This window comes from Lycium ferocissimum, chromosome 7, assembly GCF_029784015.1.
Source record: "Lycium ferocissimum isolate CSIRO_LF1 chromosome 7, AGI_CSIRO_Lferr_CH_V1, whole genome shotgun sequence".
Lineage (NCBI taxonomy): Eukaryota > Viridiplantae > Streptophyta > Magnoliopsida > Solanales > Solanaceae > Lycium > Lycium ferocissimum.
In genome coordinates, this window is record NC_081348.1 from 32122125 (window position 1) to 32140756 (window position 18632).

At 31.7% G+C, this 18632-nt stretch overlaps 3 protein-coding genes and 1 long non-coding RNA gene across 4 annotated transcripts; 1 reads left to right on the forward strand and 3 right to left on the reverse strand.

Moving 5' to 3' along the window:
- Positions 1-35: 35 nt before the first annotated feature.
- On the reverse strand, positions 36-1895 carry LOC132064425 (hydrophobic protein RCI2A-like). The gene is made up of 3 exons (XM_059457402.1): positions 1736-1895; positions 539-642; positions 36-337 (listed from the first exon to the last, which is right to left on the reverse strand). The coding sequence occupies exons 1-2, from the start codon at positions 1814-1816 to the stop codon at positions 559-561; spliced, it is 165 nt and encodes a 54-aa protein (XP_059313385.1). The 5' UTR covers positions 1817-1895; the 3' UTR covers positions 36-337; positions 539-558.
- Positions 1896-5940: 4045 nt separating this feature from the next.
- LOC132064427 (uncharacterized) lies at positions 5941-10692 on the forward strand. The gene is made up of 2 exons (XR_009416548.1): positions 5941-6081; positions 10581-10692. It is a non-coding gene; the product is annotated as an uncharacterized LOC132064427 (long non-coding RNA).
- Positions 7081-7967, reverse strand: LOC132064426 (hydrophobic protein RCI2B-like). The gene is made up of 2 exons (XM_059457403.1): positions 7804-7967; positions 7081-7175 (listed from the first exon to the last, which is right to left on the reverse strand). Exons 1-2 carry the CDS (start codon positions 7882-7884, stop codon positions 7092-7094), a joined length of 165 nt encoding a protein of 54 aa, XP_059313386.1. The 5' UTR covers positions 7885-7967; the 3' UTR covers positions 7081-7091.
- Positions 10197-11320, reverse strand: LOC132064423 (hydrophobic protein LTI6A). Its single transcript, XM_059457401.1, has 3 exons — positions 11157-11320; positions 10576-10672; positions 10197-10472 (listed from the first exon to the last, which is right to left on the reverse strand). The coding sequence occupies exons 1-2, from the start codon at positions 11241-11243 to the stop codon at positions 10589-10591; spliced, it is 171 nt and encodes a 56-aa protein (XP_059313384.1). The 5' UTR covers positions 11244-11320; the 3' UTR covers positions 10197-10472; positions 10576-10588.
- Positions 11321-18632: the final 7312 nt, after the last annotated feature.

Below are 18632 nucleotides of genomic sequence, written 5' to 3' on the forward strand. Positions count from 1 at the left end.
ATGCCAGCTGTAACAAAAACAACATAAGCCACATGTTTAAAAGGAGAAATCATAGTATAATAGTACTAGCAATTATTGGTATATCCAATAAAATACAGAATGGTAGTTACATTACAATCCCAAATGACTTACAAATGAAGACATATAACACGGTAAATATCTTCATCAGCAATCTATCCAAATTTCTCTATTGAAAAGTACACGAGAAAAATAACCAAAAACAACTAAATATAGAGGGGGTAAACTCGGAAGAAACATATCCAAGAATAAAGAAAACAGCAGCTAGATACACCGTTAAGGAAGTGAAGATATTTAGTAACGGCCTTCACACATCCACCTGTCAAGCAAAGTAAAAATGGAATTAGATACTCTTTCTATAGAATATATTGTATAAAAATATCTTCTAAGCAAAGTTTTTTTTTTCCCCCCACACTAAGCAAAGTTGAATACTCCTCCAAACTAAAATTAAAAGACAGAATTTTCTCATACCCTTTTTTGTCTTTTAGGGTGAAAAGAGATGAAATTTGAGAAGAATTACCTCAGGGAAGGATGTAAAAATCACTGGGTGAGGACCCAAATGGCATAGATGATACCAGGTAGCCATCCAAAGAGAGTCAGCAAAACACAGATCCAGAACTCCGCCTGTTTCCCAACACAGAAATATATGCACAAGTATTCAGTAAACGCTGACAACGAAGTATGAAATTTTCGAAGCCCATAGGAAATACGCACCTTCTCTGCACAATTTTCAAATGTTTTTGTACTCCCTCAGTTTCTAAATAAATGGTATTTTAAGTTTTTTCATTTTATTTCAAATACATGATTCTTTAAGATTTCAAAAAAAATAAAAAAAATATGTTCTTTCAGAGTTACCCTTATTTATACTCTCTTCGTCTCAAAATATTTATCACATTTTTTATTTACAAGCGCCTATTAAGAAAGCATTTATAAAGATAACATTTTAACAATTTTATCCTCTTAACATATTTCATCATTCTCTCTCCTCATAAAATATTTACTCCATAACATATTTCATCATTCTCTCTTGTCATAAAATATTTACTCCATTAATGATAATCCTTTTAAATGTTGATATGTGAACTCATAAAATTAACCCATTGATGTAATTAATACAAAGGTAAAATGAAAAAAAAGCTATTTTATCTTGGATAATAAAACAATAAATATTTTGGGACAAATATTTTAGTAAGGACGATAAAAATTTTGAGACGGAGGAAGTATAATCAAGAATCATTAAATAATTTATTTATTTTTTTAGAAAAAAGGTAACTTAGAATTTTTTTTTTTTAGAAAAAAGGTAACTTAGAAAGAGGTTTGATTAGGGGTATGTTAGAAACACTCTTAATTTTCTAAGAGTGAGTAAGTTCATAACGAGTGTGTATAAACTAAAACCATCACTTGTTATGAAAGGAAGGGAGTAACAAACCTAATAAATACAGTAAATCTTTTACTTCCATTTGAATATCCTAAACCCCAGAAAATTAAAACTTTACCTCACCCACCCCTTAGCTCTAACCTCCGTTACACCCAAAAAGAACGAAAAAACATGTTTTTAGTTTTTGTGTGTAGTAGTAGTAAGTTAACAGTAAGGAAATTTTTTGCCAGAGTATGACTTTTAAATTAATCGGACTAGTAGGTAGTAAATTTGAATACTGAACGTCCAAAGCCAAAAAATAAAAAAAGCAAGTTTAACAGGAGGAGAAAGAAGTAGTACCGCGCAGTTAAACCGGAGGAAAACACCAAGGGGAGGCAACAGGATAGCCAGAAGAATATCTATGAATGTTGCTGACCCCATTTTTCACTTTTTCTTTTTCTTCTGATCAAATGCTTTAAGTAAACACTAAATTTAGTAGTGTATTAAATGTATTTTAAAAACAAGAGGAAGTAACTGCCCTATATATAGGCTGATGAGAAGTAGACAGACCTTGGTGTTTCTCTATTTGAGGGCTAGTTAAGTCCTTAATCACGGTTGCTTCATCGCTTGCTTTGCCTTTTAAAAACTTTATTTGGGATTTACGAATAGAATTTGCACAGCTCATCCTCCATTAGAGTGCCACGTGGCATGTCGACTGTAATGGATGGGCCCTTCCATGGAGTGTTTTTCACCCCCTCTCCACGTGGAAAGTTGGTGTTCACACTAATGGTCGACCTCTGGTCCAGCTAACACTAATGTTCTAGTTTGGCTTTCACTTTACCATTGTTCATATGACACAAATAAGTTTGGGACTTGTAACTGCCTTAGCAGAGTAAAGATATTACCCCTATACATTTTCAAATTTCTCCCCTTAAAAAATTCTACAACACAATTTTGTACTCCCTCTGTTTCAATTTATGTAAACCTATTTGACTGAGCACGGAGATTAAAAAAGAAAAGAAAACTTTTAAACTTGTGGTGTTAAATGAGTCACATATATTTTATATGGCTATAAATCATTGCATAAAGGTAAATTGTTTCCATATATAAAAATGGGTCATTCTTTTTGGCCTGGACTAATAAGCCAATAGGTTCACATAAATTGAAACGGAAGGATTATATAATATACTTTCGGGGTAATACAAAAGGTGAAAATAGTAAGAATAGTTGAATCACGCTGTTACATAGTACTATTAAAGATATGCAACATGTAAATTGTATACACATAAATATACAACGTACACACCTGCTGAATATTTTGTAAAGATTTCCCCCTAAATATATATGGAGTGTAATATTTTTTTAAATGAGTATTCCTTGCAATGGACCTCTTCTCAAATTTGCCTTGAACTTTTTCTGTTTGGTGTTTTGCTGGCATCATGAATCATGAATAGAGTATGTCCATTTCAAACTTTTGTCAACATGGTCAGCTGACTTTGAGTTACTTATTACTTCGTTGCATGTATTGCAGATGGCACGCTAGATGTTGCTTGATGGACATGGGATGGCTTTTAATGGTTATTGTCCTGATTGCAAACTCCTTGGGGATGATTGTCCGCTAAGTAAGCCTATCTATCTATGATACTTTTCTGGGGCATTTTAAACTAGTACTAAATTGTAATTCGCCATTCACATTTAAATGAGTTACCCCACATCTAATTTCGCGGATGGACTAAAGGGTTCTGTTTTCTAGATTGCATTTCCATAGTGCCTGATTCGTCCATACATTGTTATCCTTGAGATGTGTTTTTGATGACATAATTAGTTATAGTTCATTTGATTTGGTGTAGATTGTAGAGAATAGCATTGTAAAGGGTACAATTTTTCAGATGCTACCATGGATGCTTTCATATTGAAAACGTTAATGTTCCTTAAAATTTAGCGTAGCATTCTGTACCAAACTGGTTCTTGAGGCATTATCGTCTGAAGCCTGAAGGTGGTGTTTTGTATATTGTTAGTTTCTCCTTCATCCTTGAAATTCACAAAATTCAAATATTTTTTGTCTCATTGGACCTCTAAGTCATGCACCATATAGCATTAGGACTCTGGCATTCAATTCTTGGCTCTTATCTCTCATTTTGGCATGTCTTACATCAACAGATAGTCTTTCAAGACAGCTTCTTCTCCCTTTCGAATACATATTCTTTAAGCTTAAGTGAACTTTCGAAAGGATAGTTTTAGAAAGAGACTTCGAAGACAATAGTTAATATAGGGATCTGTTAAAACATGTTTACTTAAAATTATGGTGAAATATGTTCTTCATAAGCTGTAAAGTCAATTTAATTTGCCTTAGATCTTGTATTCTAAGCTGTAATTAAGTTATCTAATTTAATTTGCACTAAAATAGACCCAAATTTTTTTTCTAGCAAAAATAATATGGATAATTTTCAAAAAAAATATAAAAATAATTCCTCGGAGGACAATATTAAAAATCACGTGTCGTGTTACAGAGACTTTCAGGATGTACTGCTGACTCAAATTTGGATAAATATTGTTAAGTACCAATTTGATTTATCCTTCGTTTTGAGATGTTTCTCATCAATAATTTATTTCTATGTTGCTTCTTTCGATGAAACTTAGTGTCAATATATATTACTGATGTTGGAATTTTTAATAGTGTCATTGTATCACCATCTGTTAACTGCATCCTCAATGTTGCTTCTTTCGGTACTCCATATTTTATATTATTCCTTTTCGTTAAACACTTCAAGATAAAACGATTAAGATCATGGGCTCGATAAAAATAGAACGATATAGAAAAAATTAATATGAGGCGCAAGGATAAAACGCATAAATCGAGAAATGATCCAAATTTGAATAAAACAAAGAGATAAGGCACTATTATCCTGAATTATACCCGAAATTGCTACGACACACCTTACCTTTTTTCGAAATTTATTACCCCCTAAATTTATTTAAAATGGAATAATTACCCTATATGCTTCTTTGATAAAGGAGATTGTGGAGATTGTGTTTCTTTGAGAGATTGAAAACATAAAAAATGAGAAAACTTAATTTTTTCTTAAAAATCTTTATTTTCTTAAAATATTATAATAAATCTAGTTTTCCAAATTTAGTTTTAAAAAATGGGTTTTTCACATTTTAAAAAATAATTAATTTGTCCAAAATTTTATGAAAATTCAGTTTTTTCACATTTTGACAAGAAAAACACTTTTTTCGGATTTTATTTAAAAAATAAAAGTTTCCTAAGAAAATGAAATCATGAAAATCAAGATTTTTTAAGACATTTTTTTAAAAAAAAAACAAGTTTTCCATATTTTAAAAAAAATCATGTTTTCAGTTTTTTTTTTTTTTAAATAAACAGGTTTTAAAAAAAAATCAAATTTTCAAAGGTTTTAAAAATTATTATTTTTAAAAGAAAATTTAGTTTTTAATTTTTTTAATCCATGTTTTCAGTTCTGTTTTTTTTTTTTTTTTTAAATGGGTTTTAAATCTTTTTTTTTTTTTGCAGAAAATTCAGTTTTAAAAAAAAATGACATGTAAGCTAATTTTTTTTTAAAAAAAAAAGAAAATAAATAAATATACATGTGGCAAGGAGAGTGTATGTTACTCTCTCATATGAGAGTGGACATCAGTATATAGGGGGGTAATTATTTCATTTTAACTAAGTTTAGAGAGTTAACAGGACCCAAAAAAAAAAATAAGACATGTCGTAGTAACTTCAGGTATAGTTCAGCGAATATTAGTGCCATATTCCTAAACAAATATTAAGAATTGATATTTTGGTATCACATGTGGACGCTGGGCATCACCAATCACAATTGGTCACCAGCTCTCGAAATTGCGTTCGTCTGTTTAAAAAAAAGAATAAAGCACAACGTACATCTGCCGGCTTGGGTGCCTAATTTGGCATAACGTAAAGGATTTAACCATAACTCAAAAAATATCTTAATGGAAAGCATTCGCTTACTGCTTCGATGATTGTGACTACAAGTTGTCCCCACTCCGCATTATTCTTCTCTTTATCTTTATAAAAAAAATTGAAAATTATGACATATTACGAGATTAAGTTGATAACCATCATAAGGTTTGTGGATAAAATGGGACACGTATATTGAAATATCCTACCGACCAAACCAACGTAGTAAGACTACACAAGCAAAGACCACACAAGCAAACATACATAATCCACATGTTAAAACCACATGTTAAAAAGAGAAACCATAGTATAATAGTACTAGCAGTTATTGGTATTCAATTCAATTAAAATAACAGAATGGAAGTCACATTACACTACAAAGGACTTACAACCAATGTAATGAAGACACTGGAACACATAAATATCTTCATCAACATTACCCAAATTTCTCAATTGGAATACACAAGAAAGAATAACCCAAAAAAAATAAAAAATACCCAAATTTCTCAATTGGAATACACAAGAAAGAATAACCCAAAAAAAATAAAAAATACCCAAATTTCTCAATTGGAATACACAAGAAAGAATAACCAAAAAAAAAAAAAAGGAGGAAACAAAAAGATAAAAGAAAAATGAGGGTATAAACTTAGAAGAAACACACCATCAGAACTAACCAAGAATAATAAATAAAAAAGCAGCTAGATACTCCATTAGCGGAAGTGAAGATATTTAGTAATGGCCTTCACATATCCACCTGTGAAACAAAGTAAATATGGGAATTAGATACTCTTCCTATATACATTATTGTATGAAAAATATCTTCTAAGCAAATCGAAAGAATCTTCAAGTTGTTGGTTCTTTAAATGAATATTCCTCCAAACTAAAAAGAGAGAATTATCTTGTACCCTTTTTTTCTATTAGTGGAAAGTGTTGGGAAGAAACAAGCAATAACCAAATTCAGACGACGATATGTAATGCGGAAGAAATATCAAAGTCAAACTTCTCACACTATTTGAACCAACGGAAGAACAAAGACTAGACAAATGGAAATTAAACGGTATATACCAACAATAAAATAAAAAAGAAAAAATAAATCGAATGGAAAGAAGACACAAAATTTACGTGGTAAAAACCCTTCAAGGTGAAGAGAACATCCACGGACCTCCGCCTACCAAAAGCTCCACTATAATTAACAAGAGTTACAACAATGTTCTCCAAATGGCTACAACAACAAAGATTTTGGAAGAACAATACATAAAAGCGAAAGACCAAAACTACACAAGAAAAGAGAGAAATCACCTCAAAATGAGCCTTTTGTTCGTGCTCGGGAAAACTGGAGCTACAGACCACAAAATCCGATCTCCACCATTGAAATCGAAGAACCAGATGTTGAGAACCCCCAGTTCAAATTTCAGCACGATCCAACGGTTAACGAATCGAGAAATGCAATTTAAAGCGGACTACTGTAGCAGAAAATTTCGGACGAAAATCTTTTTCTCTCACGTTTTTCTCTCTATATACTGCTATGACCACTCTTGTCTTCTCAAAATAAGACCTAAATTGATCCTATATATAGAGAGAAAATTTTGGGCAAAATTGGCCTGGTCCAAATTGGATTGAGTTTTATTAATCCAATTCCACATAGGAAGGGAAAAGCCAAAAACCTAATTGGATTGGATTTTATTAATCTAATTCCACATAGGAAGGAAAAATCCAAAAACCTAACAGAAAGAGATGAAATTTGAGAAAAATTACCATTGGAAAGGATATTGATCATCACTTGGTGAGGACCCAAACAGCATAGATAATACCAGGTAGCCAACCGAAGAGAGTCAACAAAAGACAGATCCAGAACTCCATCTGTTTCCCAACACAGAAATATTTAATAACGCTAACAATATTTTCAGAGACCAATGCCGGGACTTATTTTGTACAATTTTCAAATATTATTCGAACAAAACATAATAAGTAAAATTTTCACTTCCATTTATATCCTAAAACCACAACATTAAATTTTTACCTCACCTATCCTTAGCCCATAGGCCACCCTAAAACCAAAAAAGGGTGGGGCGAGGGAATTGTCTGCAGTACTACGTTAACCGGGAGGAAGCGTTTTATTTAGTAGGCATATGAATTTCAATTAATCTAACTAGTGAATTCGAATACTAAATGCCCAACGTCAAAAACAAAAAGTAAGTTTAACGGGAGTAGAAACAAGGTAGAAGGGAGTAAAATAGTTCTTCCTCCGTCCCAATTTAAATGTCTTAGCTTGATTAAGTACGAAATTTAAGAAATAATTTTTTTTTAATTTTATGATCTTAAATTAAGATGTGCATAATATACAGTACTAAAATATTCTTTAAATCTTGTGGTCATAAATTTATATTATACAATGTTTGAATTGATCACTTACTAAATACATTAAAAAAATAAAAAACTCTTTTAGGAACATATCAAAAAGAATATTTAAATTGGGACAAGGGAGCACCTCGCAGCCACACTTGAGGAAAACACCAAGAGGAGGCAAGAGGATGGCCAGAAGAATGTCTATGAATGTTGCTGTGCCCATTTTGTCCTTTTTCTTCTGATCAAATGCTAAATAAACAACAGATTTAGGAGTGCTTCAAATGTATTTTAAAATACAGGAGGAAATAGTTGCCCCATATATATAGCTAGGCTAAGAAGTACACGCGCAGCTCATCCTCATTTGGAGCGACACGTGGCATGTGAGCTGTAAGGGATGGACCCATGTTTTCACCCTCTCACATGGAAAGTTTGGCGTTGACACTAATGGTCGACCTCTAGGCTCTAGTCCAGTTAACGCTAATGTCCTACTGTTGCTTTCACTTTACAATACAATACTCCATATGAGACAGTAAGTTTGGGACTTTTAATTACCTACACGGAGCTAAAAATATTACCGACTTACTTTTAAATTTCGTCCATAAAAGTTATATTCCACAAGACAACTTGGTACGTGGTCTACTTTTGGTGTACTATAAACAGAGGCATATGCGAAGTATCAGTACCGACTTTGAATTTAGTATTTTCAATAAGGACATAATTTTTTTGTAAAATCTACAAAAATTGTAGTAAAAAATAATATATATGAACAATACATAATTATAAAAATACAACGAGTTTAATGCTAAATATGCTAGAAGTTGAATCCATAAAGTTTAAATTCTGAATTCACTTCTGAATATAAATGTATTAAATAGTAGATTAGTTAAATCACACTGTTATATACAAACACATATACCTGCTAGAATTTTGTAAACATTTTCTTTATCTATCATACTTTTGTCCGGCATTTAAACAACTAAAGTGTAATTCACCATTCACGTATAAATGAGTTACCCCATCTCTAAATACTTACATGGTTGGACTAAAGGGTTCTGTTTTCGAGATTGCATTTCCGTAGTGCCTGATTTGTCTATACATCCTTATCTTTGACATGTGTTTTTTATGACATAATAGTTCATTTGATTTGGTGTAGAGTATTGTAGAGAATGGCATATAAAGGGTACAATCTTTCAGATGTTACAATGGATGCCAGTATCAAACTCTTTCTTGAGGCATTATCGTCTAACCTCACGGATGCTGTTCTGTATATTGTTAGTTTCTCCTTCATCGTTGAAATTCACAAAATTCAAATATTTTTTGTCTCAATGGACCTCTAAGTCATATAAACACCATATAGGGCATTAGGGCTCTGGCGGTCAAGTCTAATATCTTTGCTATGTGTTTGGCATGTCTTACATGTGTCAACAGATAGTCTTTTTTTTTTTGGTTAAAGTGTCAACAGATAGTCTCCAAGACAGCTTCTTCTCCCTTTTGAATGCCTTATGCTTCTAGCTTGAGTGAAGTTTTTAAAGGATAGTTTTAGAAAGAGACTTCGAAGAGAACAGTTAACACAAGGATTGCTATACTAACATGTTACTTAAAATCATGGTGAAATATGTTCTTCATATAAGCTGTAAAGTCAAATTTATTTGCCATAGACCTTGGGAATATTAAAGTATCATGTGCCTTCTTGCTATGACTGGCATGTACTGCTGAATCAATTTTGGATGAAAATTGTTAAAGGCCAATTTCATTTATCCTTTGGTTTGAAACCTTTCTGATCTATAGGCTTCAAGTGCCACTTATGACTTCAATAAGTTTCCAGATACTGGATTTTTTTAGAAAATCAAAACTTCAGTTTCCACACAGCACACAACAACTCATACTTGCGTGTCTCATCTATTAAAAATTTCCCTTTCCCTTGGTGGTCCTTTGAAGGGAAGACCAAAGTATCAATTCTTACTAATATCCCATCAACCAATAATTTCCCACTGAAACATCTCCATTATTACAGGTTAAAAAGAATAACTGGCACTTGTAGCCACTGGCCAGTCACCAATCACAAGTGGTCACCAGCTCTCGAAATATCGTTTCTGTTTAAAAAAGGAGACATCACACCTAAATTGGAGACATCTGCCAACAAAGACTTGTAAATTTGTCGACATAGGTGGCTAATTTGGAAAAAACGTAAGGTTTCGTTTAGCCAGAGTTAGGACTCTATTATCTTATTATCTTAAAGAAAAGCACCACTGTTGTCGCTTACTGATTTCATGCTGATGATTGTGACTGCAAGTTACCCACTCCCCTATATTTCATTTCTTTATAATAAGAAAGAGAATAGTATCTACAAGATTATTAAGTTTATAATAATCATCATAAGGTTTGGATTGTGATTAAAATGGGACACGTCTATTGAAATATCCTACCTACCGAACCACCTTAGTTAGACTACACACGCAAATGTATATAAGCCGCATGTTAAAAAGAGACACCATAGTATAGTAGTGCTACCAGATCATTGGCATATTCCTTCAATTAAAATAACAGAATGAAAGTCACATTACGTTAATCCAAAGGACTTACAACCAATGTAACGAAACACGATAAATATCTTCATCAACACTCTATCCAAATTTCTCTAATGGAATACACAAGAGAGAATAACCAATCAAAAGAAAAAGAAAAGGAAAAGGAGGGGATAAACTTAGAAGAAATACACCATCAGAACTATCCAAGAATAAATCAAAACAACAGCTAGATACTCCATTAGGGGAAATAAAGAGACTTAAGCAATAGGCTTCACATATCCACCTGTCAAAAAAAAAAAAGTTACAAAGGAATTAGATACTGTTCCTAGAATATCTTTTAAGCAAATTGAGGATTATCCCGTAGATGAAATTTTAAAAAAAATTACCATAGGATGATGATCACTTGGTGAGGACCCAAACAGCGTAGATAATACCAGGTAGCCATCCAAAGAGAGTCAACAAAACACAGATCCAGAACTCCACCTGTTTTTCCAACACAAAAATATACAGGTATTCAATAAAGCTTACACAGAAATATAAATTTTCAGAGACCATATGAAATCTGAACCTGTGTACAATTTTCTAATATTTTAATACAAAATTAGTTAATTTTCCACTTACATTTGCATCCTAAACCCACAAAAATTGGATCTTACTGCTTTATCTCACCTACCCCTTAGCCCTGCCCATCCATAAACCCAACAAAAGGAAGGAAAAAAAAAAAAAAGGTTTATCTGGTTTCACAAAGAATTTTCAGAGCTTTTATCTGTAGTAGTGGTGGTGGTAAATTAAAAGGCAAACTCCAATTGCGGCTAAAAGATGCTACTATGTGATTCTCTGCTTGATGGACAAAATTATTCTATACTAGTAAAAGGTAACACATATTCACCAAATAAATTAGGCACGATCAAGTTGATCGGACACCAAACGTAACGTTACGAAAATAAAGGAAGGAAAAGAGGGTTACCTTGCAACCAAACTTGAGGAAAACACCAAGGGGAGGCAAGATGATTGCCAAAAGAATGTCTACGCATGTCATTGTGCTGTCTCCCATTTTTCTCTCCTCTTCTTTTGTTTCTCAACAAATTCTGATCAAATGCTAATTAAACACCAGATTTTGGAATGTCACTGAATTTTGAAATATGGAGGAAGTGGTTTCCCTATATATAGGCTGAGAACAGTGACCAATAGCCTAGGTTTTTCTCTATTGAGGGCTAATTTGGTATTTTCACATCGGAGGGTTCGGTTCCTTAAACGCGTTAATTACTTCATCAGTTGCATTACCCTCTTTGTTTTCTTCACTTTTAATATTATTATTATTATTATATTAATTTTTGTGTAATATACGACAAAAGATTACATTAACGGCTTTTGATTTCCCTTTTTTGGGGATTTGTACAGCTCATATCATTTTGTGGGTCGACCACGTGGCAAGATTAACTGTCATGTGGGGTCCATCCACTACCCTCTCCACATGCAAAGTTTGACATTCACACCCGTACTAGTATTTTCCAGTGTTTGTCTGTTGTACTGTTCATCTTGGAAAATGACAAACGATTACATGAAAAACATGCAAAATACTTTTCGCTAAAAGGTCAAATATACCCCTGTACTATTAGAAAAAAATTAAATATACCCCTCGTTATATTTTGGATCCAAATATGCCTTTTCCGTTATACTTTGAATCTAACTATACCCCTCTATTATACTTTTGGTTCAAATATACCTCGTTAAAATTGTAAAATCGTGAAACGTGAAATACGAATCGATGCCGACAAAACGCGACACTACGACATACCACCTAAAGACTCTAACCCATCACTTGAAGAAATATAAAAATCAGAGGGAGAATATAAATAATGTTGGCTCTTAAAAACAAAAGGGAGACGATTGATTTTTTATAACATAGGAATCTATTTTTACTAGTAGTTGTGACGTAAATTGATGGTATAAAATTTAGAGAGAAATAACGTAAACGACTTTCATCCATAAGTGAAGAAAGTCAATTGGTAGAAAACGTCTTCTTTTAAAAGTTTTTAATAATAAAAAGCAAGACCTATTTTCTTGAAAAATTATCTAATAGTACAATATATTTTTGGCCATACCAACCATACTTATGTAGTTATGTGTATCAAACTTTAAAAAGGTAAGAGTACAAGCACTACTCTTTAACTCTCACAAAGGCTAGGGTACAGTGAATCTATTTAAGGATTTTTTCTGGAATGCCCTGATAATATTAGGAATGTGGTCCTATCTGATTTTATTTATTTTCGTTCTTAGAGTTTATAAGGAAAATGTAGAAGCCGGTAAATTAATCTTATCTGTAAAAATGCTCTTCTAATGAGATAGCAACTGAAATATCATTGGCTCCATTTCCAAGTCTAATGACGAATATTGACGTTACAAATGAACTTATAAATATGTCTTGATCTAAATTGAAAAAGGATTATCTTAACTGAAACCTGTTTCAATTTTCAAATTGTGGGTTCAAATTTAAATTTGAAACTTTGTGCTAAACTCGTTTGAAAGGGCCCATTTGATTCTATACTTTGGTGAACTAGCACGTCCAAAACTAAAGAAAGCTTATCTCTTTCACTGCTTTTTATTTGTTTAATAAAAAGCAAAAAAGTTTATAACTTTTTCTATTTGGAAGGCGGAAATTTTTTCAACATGTTAAGCTGACAATATTTTTCCCAATATTCCAAAATCCACGTTCACCTGGAAAATTATCTCCTAACCAATTTGTCTCTCTCATTAACATTTCTGTTACATATTCAATCATTCTCCAAAATTGGAGCCCTCCTTCATTCATGCAAAATAGAAGAGTATGAAATTGGAGAAAGAGGTTGTTTAGAGACTTCTTCTATAAAAGATTAATACTCAACCATCATAGGGGTAGCCAGAATTTAAAGTTTATAAATTCTGAATATGTCACTCATGAATCCATAGCTCTTTTTAGTTATTGAATTAATAATTAAATATTTATAGATGTAATGAATGGTCTACGCAAAAGGTATTAGTTTATCCAAATCCATACCCAATTTTGAAGTTCCGCCCCTGCTTTTCCTATGGAATGAAATGAATTTTATTCGATTTGGATATAATTGATGACGAAATACAAACTTTTTTTCGAATGATAAAATACGTACATACGTGCTAAGAGAAAAATTTGTATCTCTCTCTTGGTGATCAAGTGTTGAATGATTTTCTTGATTATAGAAAGTGCTCCACGTGGTCAACTAGCTGTAAGAACCAAATTGTCGAAAGTTTGAAAGAAAAAGCTGATGGAAAAACAACTCATTACAGATCAGTATAAAAGAAAAGGTTGATGGAAAGAAGAAAAGACATATGTAATAAAGAAGATTTTTGTTTGTTTTACCATTTATTTTCCTTTTTCTTGTTTATCTACAAAGTTTGGGTCCGTAATGAGATCCTGTATCGGAAAGAATCAAGTTTCAAATAAAAAAAATTCCTCAATTAATCTCGATTTTATTAAACATGAAGCACGAAACATGATAAGTGTCCAATTGTCTTGGGTTAAATAAGTTTGTAATTTTGTCATTCCTTTCGGTTCTAATCAAGTCGAATTTGGGAAAACGAATTCATAATAAGAATTGTTTAACTCAAACTCTTAATATACGACAATAGATACAATCAAAATACCTAACTCTGATTTCCTTTTGTCTCTTCCACCATAAGTAAGATATTTCTCACCATCTACCTCGTAAATAGAATATTTATTTTTTTGAAGTATAATCGCGTGCATGTGTTTCATTTTTTATTTTTTTTCATACCATGTGATTATATCGTGCTATTTGGCTTCTTTTTTTGTTTTTTTGTTTTTTTGTTTTTTTGTTTTGAGACATTGTTGAATGACAGCGACATAATAGTAAGATTTTCTTGTCAAGAAACGTAAATTAATATAGTAAAAGATTGTGACAACTGTCAAGGAAAGAATGAATAACAAAAAGAAAAAAAGATGGTGTTGATACTTAGCTGGGGGCACGTGATAAGTTAATTAGTTAATCCCTGTTGATATAGAAGCCGTCCACCCACGTGTGGGAGAATCACATTCCACGTGTGCCAGATAATGAACCCATGTTTGCTTTTTCTTAATGCCAGATAATTACTCGAATCTTCTTCTTAATTTGCTAATAGAATGTTAGGTTCCCAAAAAACCGGTCTAACTTAATCCTGATTTCTGCTTTTCAGCTGCGCTACATCTATTCTTTTTGTTTGAAAACGGACTATACACTATAAGAAAAATATATTTGACAACAAAATTTTTTTTATTGCCATAGATTGATTATTGATGCAAAAAGTACTTTTGACAACAATTTTTTTTTATTACATAGACTTTTCTCAACGGCGGTTATTCTAACAATATGCAACAACTTTCTTTTTTACTTGCCAAAAGTACTTTTTGCAACAATAATCAATACTGTAGCAATAAAATTAAATTATTTGGCAACAAAAAAGTTAATTTGCTAACAATAAAACAAAGTTGTTGCCAAATATTAAATTTTTTGTTGTCATTTCTATACCTTCTTGTAGTGATAACGATTAATTTAGTTTATTCACTTATGTTTTCATGAAATTCCTTAAAACTCTACGTGAATATCTATCACACTTAGCACGCGTTCATTTGAATTTCTTGTTAGGCATAAATCACTTTATGTATCGGTGTTGATTGGCAACAGTAGCGGAGCCATAGCCCGGCAAGGGTGTTCGAAAAACCTTCGCTGAAAAATTATACTGTGTAGACATGTCAATTATTACGTATTACAGACATATATTACATATTGAACACCCTTAATATATAGATTATATGAATTCGAACACTCTTGACAAAATTTCTAGCTCCGTCGCTGATCGGCAGTAATGTAGACCTTATTGATCTGATGGAACTATAAGAAGGGTCATTGGGTCAAGGCTTGATGCGTCAGGTTCCAATCTCATCTTCTCAACCATAGGCAAGTGCTCCATTCAACTGCCAACTGTAGGAGGAGCATGAAAGGAAGATTTAGCCAAAAGTTATCGTATCTCTCTTTTATAATAATGTTATTGATGTATGCAATGGTCTTGGTTGTTGTAAATCAAATTACATAAAAAAAAAACATAAAAATCCAAGGATTAGCATATAAACTATTGAAAACCAGTTTTTAAATTTTATTACATCTTGGTAAAATCACAAAAATAACACAACTTTCCTTAATTAGTTAGTAACAATTCTGGAGTAATAAAGAGGGATACATGGCCCTTCCTAATATATGCATGGAATGGGCGAGATTAGGCTTAGCCCTTTTGCCTTTACCAAGAAGGCTAATCTCCTTGGGATTAGCTTGAAAAGCAGTCAAAACATAATAACACAGCATGGGGTAAATATATATATATACACACAGTATAGGGTGCAAATGAAGAATTACTAACTGAGTTGTAACAGTATGGTGGTTGTGTTTGCATATAACGTGGCAATGTCGGTCTAGGTTTTACGCAACATGTAACATATCCGTTGGCTACGGCGTAACAATGGCAGTGTCGTTCTGCCTCACTTCCCCCATGTGAACATTATGGGCAACAACGTCACTCACAAACATCCAAAACAAAGTCAACTCTAACTTATATTCATTGGAGTTGCAACTAGAATATAGATGCAGATGAATGTTTCGTGTAAAATGATACTCGCATTCGGGTCCTGTCTCGGCCTTAATTTATGATCCAATGAAACTCTCACAAACATCCAAAAAACAAAGTTAACTCTAACTTAAAAATTAAAAAATAGGAGTAGTAAAGTTTAGCATATCCATGATGGTGTTTCTTGTGAGAGTTATTTTGGGCTGTCTCTATCGGCCTTTAATAATCCGATCAAACTGACCACCGACCTTGTTGCCGACCATTTTCTCCATCCAGATAACTCTGTAACAAAGAAATCAAGATCAATTATGTTGATTGATAATGATAATCTTTTAATTGTGATAACTGAGATTAATTAAAAAAAGGATTAACTGTTGGTGACTTTAACGTGCTGTTTAGTGTTTAGAGTTCTCGTTTATAGAATTGTCAATTATTTTGAAGAAAATTCATTTTGCGCTCAAATATTTGTTCCTTAGACCATTCCCGAGTTCCTAATTAATAAGTTAACAATTCTATACAGTATTACCAAAAGCAACTACTTTTTTGGTTAAATTTCGTTAAAGAAAAAAATAGAAATCCTTTTAATTTGGATTATTTGATGATTCTAAATAAAATAATGGATTGATGATGCTAAAATAAAGAGTAAAAACAAATGATCATACTTGCTCACAATAATGGATACACGTATTTATCTTTTTGCTAGTGTATTTGTCCGCTCTTCCCGCAGTCGTGAAAAAAGAATTTACAACATGATTGAAATTATAGACTTATGCATAAATTATTTGACAGAAAGAATTTGTGAAAAACATTGTATGTTAAATATAAAAGAAAAACAATCTAAATCGATATATATTTGAATAAGAAAATCATAATAAAAACAAAGTATTATTTTTGTGGAGGAGAACACTTCATAAAAGGAAATTCACATAAAATGAGAATAACATTAATAAAATAAAAAATTTGCATCTAAAAATATAAATTTCTATTGCAACATATATGATGAGAAAAAAAGGTTAAAAAAAATGTTAAATAAAGAAATGAGTTCTATAGAATAATAACTTTCAGATCTCCTCTTGTTAAACCAATATTTTCAATCCAAACTAGATTTTACAGATCAATTATTATAATACATATCGTCTAGGATGAGTTAATAATTCTCAGAAGAAATCTTAGGCAAGAGAAACTTCACACAAGTAATTAAAAATAAGTAAATTAACATTAAAATGAGCATACAAAATGTCACGAAAAGAGTGAAATAATTAAAAATATATATATTTTCTAAATATTGAGGGAGATGATTAAAGTTGCTTTTAACTTTTTAAAGCTTATAATGAAAGATTTGTAATTGAAACATCATGAGAAATTTATATTAGGCATTTTTCTTTAGAGTGCTAAAGAAAAGGCAAAAAACAAAAGAGAGAGAGAGAGATATTTATATATCTTGTACAGAAGTGTCACATTACCCGCAAAAAACAAAAGAGAGAGAGACATTATTTATATATTTTTTTTTTTTTTTTTTTTTTTATATCTCTACTATCTTATAATCTTTCTTTAACTAGCTCTTAAGAAGCAAAACAATGGTCTTGTACCTGCTCTAGAGTTAGCTTATGAATGAGGCAATTTAACTAAAATATTTGATAAAGCTAATAATTTATAAATAATAATAAATTTAAATATACAACTAACAAACTCATCCGATCAAATTGCAAATACTGTTTGTATATATCCACACAATAAAGTGCAAAGTCTCATATATAATTATCATTATCATAAAATCGAAACAACAACCTTGCAAAAGTTACTTTGAGTCATGACTTGTATATTAGTTAGTCACTTTGAAATGAAAATGAAATGGGAAAAAGCAATTCATATCCATATTGAAACTAACCAACAATAAAATTTCTATGAACAGATTGTCCTCTTTATATTCTCATATTGTCAGTCCTTTCTTTCCTTTCTTTGTTGTCCAGCGTCAAGTTTGTTATAGATTTAACGTCGACTTATCTAACTTTTGTGATTGCTAGAAAATGACTTCAACTTGAAACTAAAGTAAGAAAATTATAAAAGAAACTCAGAAAATCGATAAAATATGCTATCCCAAAAGAGGAGATCAAACTTATTTATAGAAAAGGAAAATATGAGGATGAAGCAAACAATTAATCCTCCATCATCACCATATTCAGGATATATTGAGAGCATTAATTTGCTTTATGTGTATAGGAATCGTGCCAATTTCTTTCATCACAATGATCCAACCGTTATGACAATCAATTGTCAGCCATTGTGGCTTTTAATCACCTTCACAATTTTTTATTTAAGAGATGTAACTTTAGGAATACCTATGGCACACAAGTTTTTAAAATGAGAAAAAATTCAAAAAAGGAGACAAAAGATAAATATAATCATTGGCCAAAGAGAGGTGCCACATCATCTTATTTATGTCTAGCTTTATTATATATATATATAGAGAGAGAGAGATTTCACAAAAATTAAATGCTCATCGAAAATCGAAATATTTAAATTGGGCCTGCCTCTTTTGACTATCTGAAGCCCGTAATATTTTTAGGAGAAAGAACACCAATGCCCGCTAAAAATAATTACCCTTTCATGCCTCCCTTACTTTCATACCCCAAAACTATTTACCCTTCCTACCCATTGTAACTTTTGTATGGAATTGTCTTTTTTTTCTTCTTTTCCGATTTTTTCTTTTTCCCCTTTTTTGTTCATTTATTTCTTTCCCAAATCATATTATTTTTATTTTCTTTTTCACCATAATTTGATTCCATTTTTAATTCTAACTCCTTTATTT

Bases quoted from the DNA above. Each gene is read 5' to 3' on its own strand.
- LOC132064425 (XM_059457402.1), bottom strand. From the start codon at position 1,816: ATGGGGTCAGCAACATTCATAGATATTCTTCTGGCTATCCTGTTGCCT. The intron at 643-1,735 runs GTACTACTTCTT...GTTGGGAAACAG, and splicing joins TCCTCCGGTTTAACTGCGCG to GCGGAGTTCTGGATCTGTGT.
- LOC132064423 (XM_059457401.1), bottom strand. From the start codon at position 11,243: ATGGGAGACAGCACAATGACATGCGTAGACATTCTTTTGGCAATCATC. The intron at 10,673-11,156 runs GTAACCCTCTTT...TTGGAAAAACAG, and splicing joins TCCTCAAGTTTGGTTGCAAG to GTGGAGTTCTGGATCTGTGT.
- LOC132064426 (XM_059457403.1), bottom strand. From the start codon at position 7,884: ATGGGCACAGCAACATTCATAGACATTCTTCTGGCCATCCTCTTGCCT. The intron at 7,176-7,803 runs GTGCTCCCTTGT...GTTGGGAAACAG, and splicing joins TCCTCAAGTGTGGCTGCGAG to ATGGAGTTCTGGATCTGTCT.